Genomic DNA, 19,918 nt, shown 5'->3' on the forward strand with positions numbered 1-19,918 from the left:
TGTTTGGTAAGTGAATGTCGCAGGGATACCAACACTCTTTGGTCTCTCAGTAGGTTCAGTTCATGGCTCGTACTCGTGCATCTGTGAGCATGCGCCTATATATACACAAACAGTTTCGTTATTAATATTTTACAGGTGTAGCAAGAAAAATTAAAGGAAAATTACAATCAGATCCTAAGAAAGGAATTTAATTACCCTAAAGTCTATTGACAAGTGAAAAGCATGCAATGACAACGTCTAGGGTAGGAAATGACAACAAGTTCAGGCTAGTTACTTGTTATTAGAACTTTTTGATAATTAAATTGTTTTCTTGAGACCTCTTAATAATTCTCTCAAAAATTAAAGAAGCGAGGTTATACAATTTTGATAAAGAGAGCAGTAAAAGAAAAATTAATTAAAAGTTTTTAATAATTCTTCTTCGATTTTTAATGACTCTCCCACCCTCATCAATTAACGACTCCACTCCACCCATCTCTTTTTAATTCCCCCCATGCCACTCTCTCTTCTCCTTCCCCTTCCCCTGCCATATCTCTGTCTCTCATATTTGTATGTGTGCCATTACCAAAATAAATTTCAAGTTGACATTTTTTATTCATATTATTTTATTTACCTTTTCATTGAATTGTATAAAAATAGATTTTAAAGTAAATATCTTTAATTACTTTTTAATTTAATAAAAAGATAGAATTAAATATTTGTAGATATTATGAAAAAAAAAATCAAGAGCATGATGAAATATGAAGGGAAAAAAAGAATTAAATATAGATTTTTACCTTTTAATTCTATTTTTTCAATTAAATGGAAAAATAAGTGAAGTATTATGTACTACGAAAAAGATAACATGGAATTTATTTGAGTAATGGCATACACCAAGGAATACAAATAAGAGAAAGACGGGGGGAAAAGGGGGAAGGGAAAGAGAGTGTGGCGTGGAGGTCGGGGAAATCAAAGAGAGATGGGAAGAGTGGGGTCGTTTATTGATGAGCTAGGGAGAATTGTCTGAAAAGTCCTTTTTACAAGAAGCCTTTTAAAAGAAATTTTCATCCTATCTTAGAAGGGACAATTTTTTATTCTTCCTATACGAAATTTTGGTAGTTTTAATGAGTATTATATACTTCTTTTCATATATGCTTATATTTAATAACCACAGTGGGAGAGTAGAAATTAATGTGATGTTAAAACTTAGTATAATTAATTAGAGTAATATTCTGGCAAAAAAAAATTAAAGTAATGTTGGAAACCACTTGAATTTTACAACAAATTTAATGCTTTTTTTTTTTTGTAGGCACAGGTATCATCATATTGAGAGCAATTATGTTTGAGGTATTGTCAGGTACTAAATGTAAACACATATCCCAGTACGGATTTGAACCTTATCTCACAACGTTGTAAAATACTAATCTCTTCCGTTAGACCCAAGCCCCATTTGTTTTAGGCTAAAGTATACTTTTGGTCCTTTAACTTTATATATACAATATTTCAATTTGGTCCCTTAACTTTAAAAAGTATACTTTTAGTCTTTTAACCTCAAAAATTTTTTAAAAAATGATGACATTAAAATCTTAAATGTTGATAAAATATTCTTAAATACTAATATATTAAGTCTAATTTTCAAAACATCCATAATTATTACAAAAAATATCATCGAATCCAAATGATTTTAGGGTTAAAGGACCAAATGTATAATTTTTAAAGTTAAGGGACTAAATTAAAACCTTGTGCAAAGTTAAAGGACCAAATATATACTTTAGCCCTTGTTTTAATGCTTTTAATTGTTATTGGCATGTGCGAATTAATTAAGGTATTTTCATAGCAGATTAAAGAAGCACGTACTCTTTTTTTTTTCGCCATCAAATTCAAAGAAGCACATATTTCAGAAAATAAAAAGATTAAAATAAGAGCAAAGATGCACCCAGCACACTCTCAATTATTTTTGGATATGCACTTAGTACCCTAAAATATTTATTGGTATAATTTTGTCCTAATATAATAAAAAACGCAGCAATCTCACCCCTACGGCCTTACCCTAACAGTCTTTTTAACTCCATTTTCCTTCATGACAGCTGGTCTTGGCCTATAATATGTTACAAAGTCATCTCTCAACCCCAAAAAATCCTCTAAGTTGTTTGGGTAACATATAATGATTTTTCTCTATATATTTATAGATATAAAATTAGACACACACATAGAGATATGAAAATGAAATACAACACCATATATTCCCTCTGATCCTAAATATAAGACCTGTTTTGTAATGTAATTTATATTATAAAATAAATTTTATATTTTGGATCAAAGTAGTACTACCTCTGGTCCTAATTATAAGAGCCAGTTGACTAATTTGAGGAGATTAAGGAAGTAAGTTAAGTTAGTTATTTGTCCTAAATAGGTGTTGTCTTTCCTAAAATATCATTGCTAATAAAGTGTATTGACTAAAACTATAATTATTAGAAGAACTATCTTAGAAAAAATTGAGTAAATATGAGAGACAAAGTGAATTGGAGTCTTATATTTAGGATTAAAATAAAAGTTAAACAGGATCTTATATTAAGGATAGTACTATCTAACATATTAACGTCAATATCATTGACGGATAGTGTGGTTGTCGCTATTAGTTGGAACTTTATGAAAATGGGGATACGACAATAATGACAGGCAACGACTCCCTGAGGCTGAGTAATTATACCGTCATACCAATGAGAAGGAGTGTGTAAAAAATACTAATGAAAAAACATCACTTATTCTTGGAATTAAATCAATTAATAGTTTTCCTACCTCCGCAATCCAATATATTGTTTAAAAATGAATACACGTTTGAGAAGATAATATGTAATATAATGTCAAAACTGATGGGTTGAACGCAAAATAAATAAATAATGAAATTCGGTTTCTAAATACTACTCCTCTGATCCTTAATATAAGACCCAATTCTTAGGTTGGTTTTAGTCCTAAATATAAGACCCATTTCTCATATTTATTAATTTTTCTAAATTACCCCTATGGATACTCCCTCAACCATAATCAAGTAGAAGAGGGAGATGGGGTATTAAGAAAGATGATTACGGTGTTTTAGGAAAAATGTGTCACTTTTTTTATAATTAACTAACTTACCTAATTTTTTTAATCTAATCAAATTAGTTAAATGGGTCTTATATTAAGGACAGGAGGAGTAGTATTTTTCATTTATTCATCAATTTAATGTAGTCAATTCAATCAAAGGAATTGGTTGAATCAATTTTAGTTAGATGGCAGTGTCGTTGTGGTCAGTTTCAGTTCGGCGGACAGCCTATTTTGGGCAATGTGCGTTAAACTTTAACTCTTTCTTCATTTTTCTTTTCTCTTTATATTATTTCTTGTCCTAAATAGTATATCTAATCTTCAATATAAAAATTAGTTGACTAATTTAAATAAATTAAAAAAATTAATTAAATTAGTTATTTATAATAAATAAGCATTGTCTTTTTCAAAATACCTTGCTAATTATGTATATTAGTTAGAATTATCATTTGATGAAACCTTTAACATTGACAGTTACCATAAGGACTACCTTGAGAAAATATGGATAAATATGAGAGATAAAGTAATTTGGGATATTATATTTAAGACCAAATTGAATGTCAAATTAGCTCTTATATTAAAAATAGAAGAAATTATAACAATTACATACCGGACTCACTTTAATCTAAGATATCATATCTTAATTCACTTTGCCTATGAAATTTATAATTTCTTATCTAAAATATCCTTATTGATTGCTTATATTAAGGGAACTTCCAATTAAGAAGTAATTCTAATGCATATGATTAAATCTCTTAGTTTAGGAAAACCAATAATACATATTTATTACGAAGAATTAACTTAATTAATTTTTTTAATGTTCATAAATTAATTATTTAACTTGTATATTAAGGAGGAGGGGTAGTATTTTCAATATTCCATCTAATCAATTAATGGATGCCTAAATGCAGAAGTATTCTTAAATCTTGATAAACAAAACATTCAGAACACTGATCGGATGCGTTCAACTTTTCATCTACGTAAGTTTTTTCATATGACCAAGATATTTATTATCACAATAAACATTAATTTTTCTCAAGATATGCAAGATAAAGAGTAGATTATTCTTAACTAGATTTTATTTGCCAAGTGAGTTATCTTGTGCTGACCAAATTATAGTAGCCCCTGTTATTGATAAGATTAACCTGAATTTCATAATTTATTTTACTTTTTTTAATCCTATTTATAAAGCACTTTCAACATATTTTATCAAATAAAAAATGTTAAAATTTATTAACTCTGTTTTAAAATCTAATAACTTTCTAATTCCATCCCTATTTAATATAGACATAACTGTAAAAAATAATGAAGCAGGGAAAATGTATACCTAATATATATATATATATATGTATAAAATAAACATTTAGAGATATTCATATTGAAAGTCTCATAAATATCCATTTTTTATTAGTTTGGCTCCCTATAAATTTAGTTAGTAAAATGCAGGTTAAGGTTTGCAAAAGCATTTTTGTGTGTATTTTTTTATACACCATCTGTTATATAGTATTATGAGTCAGAGTAAAGTGTTATAAGATCCAAAACAGGATTGAATAAATTTACACGGATTGAAAAGTCAAAACCGAGAATCAACAGAGATTAGATGTAGCAAAGAGACTAATCCCTCACAATCCCTGTTTATATTTAACTCATCATAATTCCTCTCCCAAGAACCACTGTTTATTGATAGGTGTAGAGTTGGGAATACAAGCAAACTTTGTTGCAAGAAGGGCCTAACTAGCCCACCTAGTTTGGTCACGGGCTACTAGTAGGCAGGCTAGCCCATCAAATTGGGTTACTTTAATTGAAGAAAAATAAAAGAGGTAAAACTTCTTTCTTTTGACTTTTCCCTCTTCTTTTTTTCTTAATCCCCTTTCTTCTCATTTCTGGTCCTCTGGAGATGAAACTAAACCAATTTTTAAATTCTGGTCTTGAAGAGATGAAAAATCATGAAAATCAAGGAACCCTTTTCTACCCCTTAAGCCCCCCCCCCCAAAAAAAACTATCTTTACAGATACTCACCATGCAATTTATGGTAATTTACAATTTAACATTAGTGTCAATAAATGAAAACTTTAAATAAAATATTTTGTGCATTTTATTATTAATTAAAAGCCTAGGGGGAAAAGACCATAGCATCTACCAATTGCAGGATGTATTTGGATTAGTAGTGGTTGAAGTAACTTTTGTTTTAATTTGACTTTTACAGAAGTCAGATTAAGACTGTGTTTGGGTGACACCTCAAACCATGGTTTGGGTGACACCTCAAACCATGGTTTGGGGACTAAATCACCCAAACACCCACCCAAAAACCAAAACCATGGTTTTGGAAAAAGCAAAATTTTTTTGCTTTTGGAGAAAAAAGGGAGAGTGTGAGAGCCTATAGGATATGTATCTTGTTATTTTTTTATAAACATATTTAATCTTATATTTTATAAATATATATACATATTAATTATTTATTAATTATATTATCTTATGTATTATTAATTATGTTAATAAAAAATATATTATTAACAATTTTATTCCTTCAAATTAAAATATATCATAAAATCTATCTTTTCTGTAATTATCATATTAACTTATGTTTTTTTTAGTAATTTATATATATAAAAAGTGCTTCTAATAAAAACTATCCAAACACTCTCACTTCTCAAAATCACTTTTTCATAAAATCTATTCTTTCTAGAATCTATTCTTCCCAGAATCTATTCTCCAGAATCACTTTTCCAAACCACGGTTTTGTTTCATCCAAACACACCCTAAGTAAAAGTCAGATAGTGTAATGTGATTTATATTAAGATTGAGTTTTGTAAAAAATTCTGTTTGAGAAACTAAAACCTGTTTGGATGATTAATAAAAAAGTAAGTTTAGATGCAAAATGACTTAAAAGGACACGAATTTTATTAAGTAATACATATATAATATTATTTATATATATAATGTGATAATTTTATAAAAAGTATTGAAAATAAAATTATTACAAATAAAGAAATTTAATTTATTGTTAGGAAGAAATTGAAAAAAATACTAAAATACTAAATTAAATATATTTAATAGATATATATAAATTACTTTGTTGGTCCCAACTGAAAATATTTTTCAGACTTCTAGCTGCGCCTCTGTTATTCTCGTTTTTCAGACTTCCCAACTGAAAATAAACGCATGCAAACACCCAAAATGAATATATGATAAGTAGGTGAAAATTTTAAATTACCATTAATGCTCCAACCGTTTTTTTGGACACACCGGAGAAAGCAATAAAAGGGAGCTTCTCCCTGAAGCCCATTTGCACAAATAAATTAGATTACAAAACTGTGATTCCAAACACACCCCAAATTCAAAAAACCTTTTTTGCCAGTTGGGAAGTCAATTTGGGTCTCCAAATGTGATTCCAAATACACCCGCAACCAAAGACAAGAAGCTGTGGCATTGGCACCTTTGTCTTTAATGTAAATACAAATTCAAAAGACTCATCAAAGAATTAATGACAAATTGTCTTCAGTTGGGAGATGAATAAGACTCATCAAACCTCAATTTAGGAACTTATTCTCTTCTTATGTTTGTCCCTATATACACTCTGTGTTATAATATCTTTTTATCTGATACATATAACTGTCTTTTTATAAATAAAAAATTAATGGTAAACGATGATAGGAGATGAATCAATGTTCTGAATATAGAAGCAGCTATTAATTCTGCTTAATTAGTGCTAGGAAAAGTCGAGGAGGTAAGCTTAAGCTTCAACGCTCTCATGGTGATGAGAATTAATTCCTTCAACACAAAAAAAAGTTTGACCACAAGACTACAACCATAGTATATATAATGATTTTTAAAAGTTGAATTAATTAATATAGGTTATGAAATTTTAGATTATGACTGGAATTTAATTTTTAATTTTTTTAAAAAAGCCCAGCCCCAAAATTGGTGGCGGGCAGAAGAATTGTAGCTACAAATCAAAAGTAGAGGTCGAAGATAGATTGAATTCTTAATTTAGTTTAATTAACAAGTAACATATAACATGAAATAAGTCATTAATTTGGATAGTGCTCGTGGAATCTGATGAAGCCAAAAAGAATTATCATTTCGGCATTTTTTAAAAAATTGCATGACTAAATGAAACTTGAAATCTTGTACTTGATGATCTATATATGATGGTCCAACAAAATGGATCTTTCACCCTGATGGGCTTTTTGGCTCCAAACATGCCCTGTTTTTCTTCCCTACAACGTATTTTCTTGTATTTTCTGCCTCCTCTCATCTAGAGAAAATTGACCCTCCAAATGGTTTGTGAGAAATCTGATTCAGAAACTCGCCTAGCTTCTTGTTCTTGTTTGTGCTCTTCTCATCACAGCCTTTTCTGCAAATATGAAAGCTCATGTTATGAAGAAAAACTTCGATTTTGTCATATTTTGTAACTTGAAATATTCTGGGCCCAATTTCTTATTTACTTACCTGGCTTCATCATGCTCCTGCTGGGGATTCCAACAACTTCCAAGATTCCTAGCTGATCCTCCAAACCTATCATGTTTGTGAATCTGTGCGTTAACATTACCATCATTGAGGGTGTTAGAGTTCTTAGAAACAGTTTTATGAGCTTGGTTCAGCATGACTACTACGTCGTCGTTTGGATCTCAGGCTCGACAGGTGATCAAGTTGCAAACAAACCAGAAGCTCCTGTTGAAAATCTCTTACTTCCTTTCAAGGGAGATAATGATGATGAAGAAGAAGATGATAATGAAGTTGAAAATGATGTGTCTGGGTTGTGTTTGCCTTTGTCCACGAGTTTGTCTGGTTTAACTCTACAAGATTCACTTCCATCTGGTAATGTGGACCTATCAGAGCTTATTTCTGATAGTACCTGATCTAGAGAATTTGGTTTGAAATATGGAAATCTTTCAAGTTGAAGTTCTTCCGGTATCAATGGTTGCTTCTGCTTCAACTGCTTGCCCTCTCTATCATGTACTTGAACATGAATCTCCTTGTTCAACATGGAAGTTTTCCTTTCACCAAATATAAAAGTTTCTGCATAATCAAAGAGGCTTCTCAACAAATACATACATAACTCATTTTGAAAATTATTACCAAATGACAACACTCCACTATTTCATTTGAAGGACATACCAAAAGAGGCAGGGTGTGTTTGAGATCCTTTAAGGACGTATTCATTATCAGAGATTGGAGTAATGAGATCATCATCTAACAAGTCTTGCCACACGTAACCTGTCTTGTATCTCCTGCTTAAAATTTGAATCCACAAATCACACACCTCAACTCATTCAAAATCAAAAACAGAGTATAAAGATGCCATTCATTCTACCTCTTGTAGGACCATGCATGTGTCTCTGTCAAATCCTTCCCTCTCACTTCTCCAATCCATCTCTTCACATCTTTGATCACATAAACAAAGTTCATAAATCATGACCTCTAAAAGCGAGAAGAGGGCACTACACACAAAGACAGAGGAGCTTGTAATTCGTAAACCCACCATCTCAAAAACCACAACCGTAATTCATGCCATTGTTGTCTCTTTGTTTAAGCTAAATCTTAACATACGAATAAAACGCTTAATAATGTGGTTTTTCATGTTATAAAGACAAGTCTAAAACCTTTAAGAAACAGAGTATTAAAAGACAGAAGAGGGAAGCATATAACATTAGAGGTGAGAATCAACAAATTATGACATGTGCAAATGAGAAACAAAGTACCAAATACAGAGGTCAAAAGTGAGAGCAACTTTCTTAAGTCTAACAAATATGCGGTGAAAGAAACAGGGAAATGAAGCCACCTCGAAGATAGACCCCGTTACGAGCCAGATGATGAATACGTACGAGATGAGGTTCTTCAGAACGACCCATCAAACTGAGGAAGTACACTATATGAATCCTTCTCACTTCACCACCTTTACTTCCTTTCATCTCCCTTCTCTCTCTCTCTCTCTCTCTCTCTCTGTGCGTGTGTGCTGCAATCTCAGATCTCTTTTCCTTCAATTCACAAGCTTAACTCTGCTACTTCACAAGCAAGCAATGGCAATATATACTTACACTCTGGAAATCATTTAACATGCGATAAGAAGAAAGATCTCTGTCTCTCATGGTGCCGGCAGCTACTAAAATAGGAACTGATAAGAACCCAATATTGCCTTTCGATGTCTGATTGATTTGTCGTTTTCAACATGTTGACTTATGTTGAATTAAATAATTTGGTTTGCTATATAAAGTGAAGATAATGCAGGCCTGCTGAAAATAGAGTCACACGTGGAGTGCTGGTGTGTGCCTGTTTTCTATAAATAATTTGGATCTTCTCATACCTGTTTTCCAATTTTATATAAAACATATTATTTACATAAGACACTACTTATCCATTTATAATTATAATTAATCGTTAGTTGTTGTCACAACGTTATTCTCAAAAGAGATGAATTCTGTTTCTTTCTTTCCGTTGCCATTCATATGGCATCTTTCGTTTTTGTTTTTAAAAGTTTGATTAAATTTTAAACCTCAATTTTTAAAATAATTCAACTGCAAATCCAATATGATATTTTTCTCAAAGTCAGCTTTTTGATGCATGATGACGAAATACTTATTTGTTCTGTATGGCTGGCATTCATAATTAACATGTAGTATCTCGAAGGATAGATATGCCGTGTGCATTTTCGTAAATTTGTGACATAAAAATTTTAAAAGTTTACAATCAATTTGTATTTGTAATTGGAATACTTATTTTTATAAATGTTGAAAATTATGTACAATCTAATGCATATAAAATTATAATAATTTCACTTAAACAAAACGTTGACAACTTAACGAGAATTGATAAATGGTTTCATTTTAAATATAACAGTACATAATAAAAAAATAAAAAATAAATAAATTGCTGTCTTTAAAATGATAAAAATGATAATCCTCCCTTTTACTTACTTAATTATAGTTAAGAAAATATCTATAGGGATAATTTAAAAAAAATTGACAAATATAAAAAATATGTCTTATATTTAAAATCAAAATTAACTGAAGAATTAAGTCCTATATTAAGGACCGCAAGAGTATTAAAGATGTGTTTTCCCAGTCAACTACTAGCGCACCTATTAGATCAAGCTATGTTAATTTGTAAAGAGATAAATTAGAAAAAGACGGAATCATTGTAATTATGATATATGAACCTTTATAATGAGCCACATTTTCTCCCTTAGGTCACTACTAATAAAAAAAAAAGTACTAAATAATTCTCGAATTTTCTAATTTATCTTATCAGTAGGAAAAAATATTACTCTCCAAAATGTTGTCCTACAAATAGAAACTGAGGACAACCGATTTTAAGATATTTGAGAGTATTTTAGTAGAACTTGCAAGGTTTTATTCATAAACAAGTCCCATATTCAGAGTTTATATGTAAATTTATCTATGCAATGCGACTTGAGTTCAATATAAATAATTCCCTTGAATAAGTCTTCGTGTCATTCTTCCAACAAATAGTTTAGTTAAAACAAGCAAGTAGTTGCATTACAAACTTAGTTTCACCATAAATGTACCGTTTAAAATAGTGCAGTTGAACAAATATAGAAGCAGACAATATAAATACAGAATCAAAAGCAGTTCTTAAATGATGTCTTAAAAGATGCTAGGCCTGATCACTTTCAGCGTCCCACGCAGTAAAAACCGTATCCTGCGTATGACATTACAAAAAAGAATTAGAATAATTAAGACGCATGTCACAAACAACTTTGCAACTATATTTAACTGAGTGAATAATTGAAAATATCATTAGCAACTTAGGAGATGAGATATATTCATAATGATTAATATCCCGGATTGAGTAGTAGCGCTGGTGCACACTTCGATCATTCAAGTGAAAAAAAAAAAAAATTAAGAGATGATGAGGTTATATATCTTACAAGTTGGCTTCCTTTTGTAGAGATTTATTTATGATATCCGATGTAATAATTTATAACCAAAAAAATGCCAATTATTGGAACATTAATTGTTTTTTATTGGCAGGCATTCAGAAACTGATATGAGCGTGCAAGGTTGGTGATGATCACAAAAATCAACTACAACGCAGGCAAATGGAGAGAAATAAAGAACACAAAAGGAAACATATGAATGATTGTTTGAAGCACGAGGCGAAATAAACAGAGACAGTAACGATATTCATCATAAACATAATATAAAAGAAAGTCAGAGTGGGGCGGATATGGACCTGATTAATCACTTTCCCCAATAGTAATCACCACATAAGTCCTCCATCAGAAGCACACTTCCATTATTTGAGATCGCTATCTGAGGGGGATTTAGTTTCTTGCAATGATGAGCATAGAATCTTTGGAGGGAAGGGCAAAGCATGATGCCTCTGTATACGAAATCTAATTCTGGCATGTCGTCTAATTCCAGAGATGTCAAGTTGGGAAGAATGATAGTAGGATGAGGAAGGGCCATGAGGTCGCCATTAGCAGCAAGTTCCATTACAGAATGATCCTCTCCAACTATTTCTTTCATCTGCCCACAAAAACGAACGCAAATGGTGCGCAGGTTTTGGAGGAGTGCTAATAACCTAAACGGCATCAGAGCCTTCATGCTGTTACATCGCCACATTTGGAGATGTGTGAGATGAGAAAATAGGGTGGATTGATGCAAGGAATCAGCAGATGGTGACACCAAATCTTTCAAGTTGTTCATTTCCCGGAGGTATAGATGTCCAACGAGTTGGGAAGAGGAACAAAAGGGGCAACTACTAGAGCAACAACACAAGCACTCCACATCTTCACAGCCGCTAATTCTCCGCAGTTCAATTTGTGGTGGATTATTGTTGTTGGCATATGATAAAATATTGCATAGGGATCTACCACCTGTCCCTAGCAAACATGCTATTATAAACAACTTCTTGATGTCTGTTGGGAGTAGTACTGTTTCTCCATTTTTGAAATTCGTACGCTCAAGAATTATCGTTTTCACAGAATATCCTCTGTCTATTTTCTGATCATCATCTTCATCACTAAAATTAGACATGCCACGGTTTAAAGTTAATCGATAGCTTCTGATTTCACGATAGTTGGCCACGAACCACACAAAGGCACTGAAGATGGTAATGTCATCAAAGTAGGCACCTATAACTTCCAACTTGTTCAAACATTGTGCACTGTATGATAATTCAGGCCCTAAGCATTGGGCCCGATCCAACTCAAGGCACTCTAAATTGATCAATTTGGATATGAGTGATGGTGATATTACCAACTTAACAATCCCGAGTAGATTCAGGCATCTAAGATTGACCAATGATTCCAAACCCTCAGGTGCCTTAGCGATGGCAGTACAAGATAGATCCAGTGATATTAACCGTTTCAATTTTCCTAATGAAGGAATGTACCACAGTTCTCTACAACTTGCAAGTAACAATGAAATGAGACATTTTAAGTTGGACACTGATTCGGGCAAACGCTGGATCGCAGTCTTAGACAAATCGAGTGTTTTCAGAGCGGGCATGTTGCTGAAAAACTCATCCGTGATGTGGTTGAGTTTTTCATTACAATTCAAAAGCAACGTCGAAAGTTGAGTACACTTAGGACATGTGCCATTTGGAATTGTTTGTATATTGTTTCCCGTTAGAAAAACTTGCTGTAGATCTTCTTTCCATTGGCCATCACTTGGTATTTCTGTCAAATTCTTATAAGCTTTTCCCATAATTTTGCCAGTGTCTTCTGCAATACCAGTAGCCAGGACTCTAAGAAGTTTGTTCATCCTCCATTTGCCAAAACAACCACCACCATCATAATAAAACATGCTGTGATTCTTTAATTTATGCCACATGTCGTAACCTTCGTCATACTGCACACTGAACTCTATTGTCTCATCAATGCTTTCATAAACAAACCTTCTTAGGAAATGATGAGCATCGTCATTGAAAAAATGTTCATTGGTACTCAAGACACAATACAAGAAGAATCTTTGCAATTTGTTATTTAAGAAATCATAGCTAGATCTCAAAATTGGAAATACCCATTTGTCCATTTCATATTGCCTTTTGCCCAAGTTTACAAGACATTTCAACATATGACTCCATTCTCTAACCTGCGTTTTCCCCTTCATGCTTGTGGCGATTCTAGCAAGAGCAAGGGGCAAACCCCCGCATTGTTGTGCCACTTGTTGTGCAATGTCCTTCACTTTCAAAGACAATTCTTCATGGGATCCCAAAAACTTTTCAAACAAAGCCCAACTTTCTTCTTCATCTAGAGGCTTCACTTCTATTACCCTCTCACAGTCAATACCTTGACACACTTCCCCTATACGAGTGGTCAAAATCAATTTAATTTGATTATCTGACATAGGAAATCCGACGTCCTTTAGAAAGAAATGATCCCAAACATTATCTAAAATAATAACACACTTTTTCATCTCTTTGAGTGCTTGAAATAATTTTCTGGCAATTCTTTTAACCTCAAACTCATCAGATATATCCAACTTAATTGATTTGGCTATGACATTTTGCAACTTGTAGATGTCGATATTTTGTGATAGAGTCAACCAAATAACTTTAATGTCACCATTGGCTTCTTCTAAAAGCTTGTCATGTATATGGGCTGCCAAGGCTGTTTTCCCTGAGCCTCCTATTCCCCAAACCCCAATTGCTGACACCTTGTCATCCATTATCCATTCCCATATTTCCTGAATATGCGACTGAAAATCCCACCCTATTAAATCTGTTGTAGGCAATTTATAGCCTTTGGAAGATCCTAGCGACAAGAATAGTAACAAATAATTAATTAAAGATAGTGAGAAGCATAAAAATAAATAAATTGAAGATATGGCTTTTAAATTTTAACCAGTCGTACATATACTTTCAAGAATTCAACATGTAGAGCCACCGTGAAATTTGGGCAGCATTCAATATTTTTCCGCACTTGTCCCTCATTAAATAATGAAAAAAGTTTTGGACAAGAGTGGCTAAGAGAAATATATAAGAGAGGGTTATAATTCAATGGGAGTAATATTTGGAAGTTATGATAATTTTTTTGGCCAAAAAAAAAAAGTTACGAAAATTTTGAAATGTTTAAAAACTTCAACTAATTTTAATAAATTTTCATAAATGACATTTAAAATGAGTTGGACATATATTTTATATGCTGATACTCGTACCTTTTTCTAAAGGATCATGTCCATTTGCTTCGTCAACTCGTAATCTTTTATTGCCTTCTTGCTTTTCAGCTTGTGCATAGTGCTGTCTTGCTTTTTCATATAGATTTTGTTTTTCTTGATTCAGGTCACTGTTAAGCAACTTCAAAGCCAAATCCTCCCTTTCTTTTTCACTGTCAAACTACATAGTTGTCCGTATCATTTATATGACTAAAAGACAGCGCTTGCGTGCCCGTGAACTAGGTGTGGGTGCATGTGAGTGCTTACCTATCAGTCTATGACTACATGTTTGTAAGAGGTCATACCCGAAATGAAGAATTTCTGTTCACATAATTATCTGATTGTTCCATGAACTTCATAACAAAGATACCGCAGTCAAATCTACAAATTAAAAAATATATATAAATATTATAAGGTCATGATAAAAAAATTTTCTAGTAAAGTTTGTATAATTTTACATAATAATCGTCCACTCACCCATTAGGCTGTTTGAGGATGTCCATTTCCATCTTGGAACGAAATTTCGTAAATGCTACTTTCTCGAATTTCTCAAAGAGCTTTTCCATGGCAAGCAACTAGATATAAAGCATATAAATAAATAAATAATTCCATATAATCAAAAGAATAATTGATTGATTAATGTTTTGAATATTGCAATAATTATCTAACACTCACCAGTTTTTCGGTTGTCTCGTTACGTTCTGTTTCAATCACAAACTCATTGGGTAGAGAATCCCATATATCAATCTCTTTATTCTTTAAATGAATAACATATAAATAAAAATGTCCACCATTTGACTTTGCTCCAACGTGAATAGGAATAAATATCTATTATTTGTGATAACAAAAATCAAATTGACACAGTAGGGGGAAAAAAAAGTAATCATGTTGATAGAGAAATTTTTCTATAAAGAGTTGAAAAGACTGACATACTTTCTCACAGGATTTCAGGTCAAACATATAATTTTCTCTTATCTTTTGGTGATGGACAAAGTCCAAGAAGTCAGCTATGCTGCCTTTGAGTGCTGCATCCTATTATCACATTACGGTGAACCATTAAGAGTTATTGTCAATGAACTAGCTTTAGATTAAACAACTATTGACATGCATCATGTAACAAAAAAGGGAATAGGAAATCACCGAAAATGTCACAGGAAGAAACCAATTCGAAGGTGTGATTTTCTTCTTTCGCTCCATATGGGTTAACATCTCTGCAAAAATATCTATTACCTAAGGATGAATGAAACTGAGTGTCATTAGTATAACTAAAACCTTTGAGAATAGTATTAAAATAGAATATAAAAATATAATAAATAAATACTCACCGCTGAATTCAAACAAGTCCCTGGTCTAAGCGTGGCAAATTCTTCTCGAGTCAAATGAGAAAGTGGATAACGAAAAACCGTATCTTCAGGACTGAAGAATTAATTAAAATGATATACTTATCAAAACATAGAATTAGAGTGATTTAAAAAAAGAAAACAAAAAATAAAATACATTCATCTATACATATTAGAAGCACATATACAGTCAGAAGGATGAATCTAACCTTAAGCATTCAAACACATATTGTATAACCTTCAACTCTTCATTCTCCCCATCGGAAACAGAAGAAGACCCAACAACTCGAACCCCTTCCTGATACTTGGCATCAGCTTGGATTTGTCCTGCTTCACTGGGCATGCTATAATCTAATAGACGACCGTCCAATGAGATTTCTTATAAGTAAAAAAGAAATTCCCTGAGCATGACTTGTAAACAAAATTTACCAGAACTAAGGGAAGAGTTAAAATTTAAAACTCTTCACCTCTGTCTGAAAAGTAAAGGAGCATCGAATTAATTTTATCTTCATTTAAACCTGTAGTATAGCGTAACTCTAAATAATTAGGTCAACATTAAATAGCGGCAATGTGGGAGAAATGTAATAAATATCACATATGATATCTTTAGAAAAAAAAAGCTGGCAAAAAAACAAAAAGAAAAAATCCCCTCTGCAGGAATTATTCAAAAGATAGAAGGGAGCATAATATTATATAATCGCGTAACCTTGGTGACAATGTTGGAGGTTGTCTCTGAGATCATTGGAGTTTCCTCTGTCTGGAACATATTTTGCACAGGCTCGAATGCCTCTGCCTTTACCTCCTTTAATATGAGATCTGATTCTGCTAGCACCTCCTGCGAATTCCCGTTCACAATATTTACACTTCCATCTTCGTCCTTCCTCCAGTATCTCAACGTGTCGCCGCACATCATCATCCTTTGGCCTTCCACCACCTACCTTTTTCATTATTACAGTTCCTGCATATGCAATATATATACAGAGACTGAACCAAAGTGATAATAATTAAAACTGAAGTCATATATCCAGTTCCACAGTTTGGGGCTTGAGTTTTCGCCAATAAATCTAATCTACTTTTCCCGCACATACAAAATCATCTACCTTTCGTTAATATGCATGCAATTTCATCGAGCAAAGTAATGAAGGGATGAAGATTATTGTGCGCAGAGAAGCTTCAGAGATCGTCCAACCTTGAATCCGTCCAAGTAGGGAATGAACAATCGTGGAAAGGCAGAAGCAGAAGTAACAAGCAAATGAAGATGAAAATGAGGTCACATGATAATAATCAAATGGAAAAGCAGAGGAAATTAAGAGAGGAAATTGCTGAATGCCAATTCAAGTTGAGGATTGAAGCATGGCGGCGACTGAGACTGACTCCGGTGAGAAACGGAAGTCAACACTGAAGAAAACGCGTCCACAGAATGGAGAAAGAAAGATTAGCCATATAATGAAGGACTTTGGGGAAGATGAGGCGTCCATCTGTATCCAATTGACTCGATGAGGGAGGCCTTCTCAGGTACTCTGGGAGTACACCTCATTCAAGCTCTATCCAATAGATGTATTCTAAGTGGGGGCATTTTCATCTGACATGAAATCGGTTAAAAAAAAAAAAAAACAGAGAACATAATTGCAGGTCCCGCCATTTTCTTTTTCTGAAATTACTCCCTTTTTCCTGCAATTAATTCTCCTCCCTCCTCCTTTTCTACCCCATGGCCCCTCTCCCTCTCACTCCGTATTATATCTCTGTCTAGTTAGCTTTGGCGTATCGACCACGTATTACGGCAAAAACGCGTCTCCACTTCTTTTTTTCCTTTATTGTTTTTTTTAATTCTCATCTCAATGGTAAAGACGTAAAGTTACAATTTCGACAGTGGAGATTTTATAATAAAATTACAAACAAAATGTTAATTTTACTAAAAAAATAAATCAATAAAATTAAACTACTAAATTTTGCTCATTATAATTTAATACAATAATAAAAAATATATTTTACAAAATTATTTTATATAATTGTAATATAGACTATTCGAATTACAATAAGATTAGAAGTGGAGGGAAATAAAGGAAAAAGGAAGTGGAGAGACCCCTTTCCCATTTAGTACCCTATTTTTATACTCCCTCCATTTCAAAATGTAAAATAAATTTTATCTATTTATGTTTACCAAGAAATTATTTAAAGTTAGTTTAAAATAATAAATATGTAATGCATGTATTTTTTTAAATATCCCTTTATTAATGAAGAGAATAAGTAAAAGATAAAGTAAATGAATCAAAAAGGAAAGAGAATATATAGGGATAAAATAAAAAAAAAAGCTTATTAAATGCTTAGTGTTATGAAATTAACTAACAAAGAAAGTAGATTAGAGAAGAGATATAAACAAGAAAATGAGAGAATGGTACCGTATTCCTTCACTTACTTCACTTGCATCACAATACAATGACACGCCCTATTTATAGGCATAATCTTACACATAGGTTATACTTATACTTAAATGATAGATAATGGATAATAAACCACATGAATGTGAAGTGCAGGTGAGTTACAAAATTAAAAGCATAGTAGAGGAGTAATGGAGCAATGGAAGATTAATGCCTAGTAAAAGTAGTAGGAGTTGATGAAGTTGTAGAGGAAGAGGAGATGGATATCCACATTTGATAATATTCATAACACTCGCCATTGAATGTCCTTTATATAAGAATGTGCCTCACTACAAAAACTTCAACTAGGAAAAATCCTATGGGACAAAAATCTAGCAAAAGAAAAAGAGTATACATTCATTGATATACAATTCAATACTGCCTCATTGAAAACCTTGCTAGGAAAACTCAGTGGGAAAAAACCATAAACAATGAAAAAAGAGTACAGCGTGTATTAAGTTAACTCCACCTCTTGATAACATTAATTGATATCCCTAAGTCTATGACATCTCATATCATGAATAAGCTTTTCAAATATTGTAATAGGAAGCGACTTGGTGAACAAAATTGCTAGACTACTTTTTTACTTGAATAGATTTGCTAGATATATATTTTACTATCTTTTGAATATTATGAGATACTCTATCTAGAATTACCAACATGAAGATCAGAAAAGAATTTCTAATCTTTATTTTAATGTCTTCATATTGGTGAAGAACTATATCTTACTAGTAAATTAATAATAAATGATATATCAAGTCATATGTGATTAGTAAGATATATAAGTATACCAATGGTACTAACATATGGTACTTCTGGATCAAATAGTTCTTTATCAACTTCTCGAGATCTAAAAGGATCTTTATTCACCTCCACATATCTCACAACCACTGAAGTACGTAATAGATGTGATTTATCTATATGAAAACATTTAAAAACCTTTCTTGTATCAATTATTTAACATACAAAAATTTTCATTTCTTAATTATTCAATTTGTAATATGAAGCAAAACTTTATTTTTTCCAAGTCCTTCATTTCAAATTCTTTCATGTAAGCAATTTATAGCTTATATGAGTTCTTTAAGAGTTCTAATGATATTTATGTCATCAATATAAACCAAAATTATAACAAACTCATTTTAAGAACTTTTATAAAAATATATGGACAAATTGGACCATTTTTATATCATCCCCTCAACCAATATTTACTTAGTTGGTTATACTACATACGCTCTGATTGCTTCAATTCTTATAGAAACTTATTTAACTTAATTAAGTATTGCTTTCAAGAACTTGAGTTGTATACTTCTAGCAAGCGAAATCCTTCAAGGAATTTCATATATTTTGATTCAGAACCATAAAATGGATGATACGTACTAAAATTATTTTAATCTTCATAATATTTTATATACTGAAAGATTTTCTCATATATACTCATAGCATATTTTGGATCCTTTAAGGATTATCATGCAAACTTTACTATTTAATGATCCTCATCCATGGGTCATAATAATATCTAACAGGCGCATTTCATAACTGTCAGACTATTCAAATATGTAAAATTATATTCACTACAAAGTAATATATCTCATCATAAGCATCATTAGACCTTTGTGAAAATCTTTACTCTCACATGAATGTTCATATATTCTATAAAAAATTTTATTTCATGTGCTTGGATTATAGGTCAATCAGTCCATAATTTTTACATATCGAAATAATATTTTCACCACGTCTTTTCCTTCCTGACCAAATTTATGTCTATTTTATATGATAGATTTACGTGTAAGATCCTCTTTTTATCACGTAATTTTTTTATCAAAATCATTATTGACAACTTTATCTTTTCGATTCCATTTTTTCTTGTAACATAACTTATTGAAATCTCTTTCTTTTTTTTTCCAGTTACCTGCACCTCTTCTGAGGTTTTACAATTCGTTATGTCTTGATACTCTTCTACAGTATATGTCTCCTTAATATA

At 31.8% G+C, this 19,918-nt stretch overlaps 1 protein-coding gene across 1 annotated transcript; it reads right to left on the reverse strand.

The window, feature by feature from the left end:
* Positions 1 to 7,705: 7,705 nt before the first annotated feature.
* LOC114731354 (uncharacterized) lies at positions 7,706 to 8,469 on the reverse strand. The gene is made up of 3 exons (XM_028918495.1): positions 8,375 to 8,469; positions 8,179 to 8,291; positions 7,706 to 8,079 (listed from the first exon to the last, which is right to left on the reverse strand). The coding sequence occupies exons 1-3, from the start codon at positions 8,467 to 8,469 to the stop codon at positions 7,706 to 7,708; spliced, it is 582 nt and encodes a 193-aa protein (XP_028774328.1).
* Positions 8,470 to 19,918: the final 11,449 nt, after the last annotated feature.

Source organism: Neltuma alba, unplaced genomic scaffold (assembly GCF_004799145.2).
Source record: "Neltuma alba isolate B1F8T4 unplaced genomic scaffold, ASM479914v2 tig00012824_pilon, whole genome shotgun sequence".
Taxonomy (NCBI): Eukaryota; Viridiplantae; Streptophyta; class Magnoliopsida; order Fabales; family Fabaceae; genus Neltuma; species Neltuma alba.

What these genes read in the sequence shown, in the direction of transcription:
- LOC114731354 (XM_028918495.1), bottom strand. Translation starts at nt 8,469, where the DNA reads ATGAACTTTGTTTATGTGATCAAAGATGTGAAGAGATGGATTGGAGAA. An exon ending in CATGCATGGTCCTACAAGAG is followed by an intron (nt 8,292 to 8,374) that starts GTAGAATGAATG and finishes AATTTTAAGCAG; the next exon opens with GAGATACAAGACAGGTTACG. An exon ending in AACACACCCTGCCTCTTTTG is followed by an intron (nt 8,080 to 8,178) that starts GTATGTCCTTCA and finishes TTGATTATGCAG; the next exon opens with AAACTTTTATATTTGGTGAA.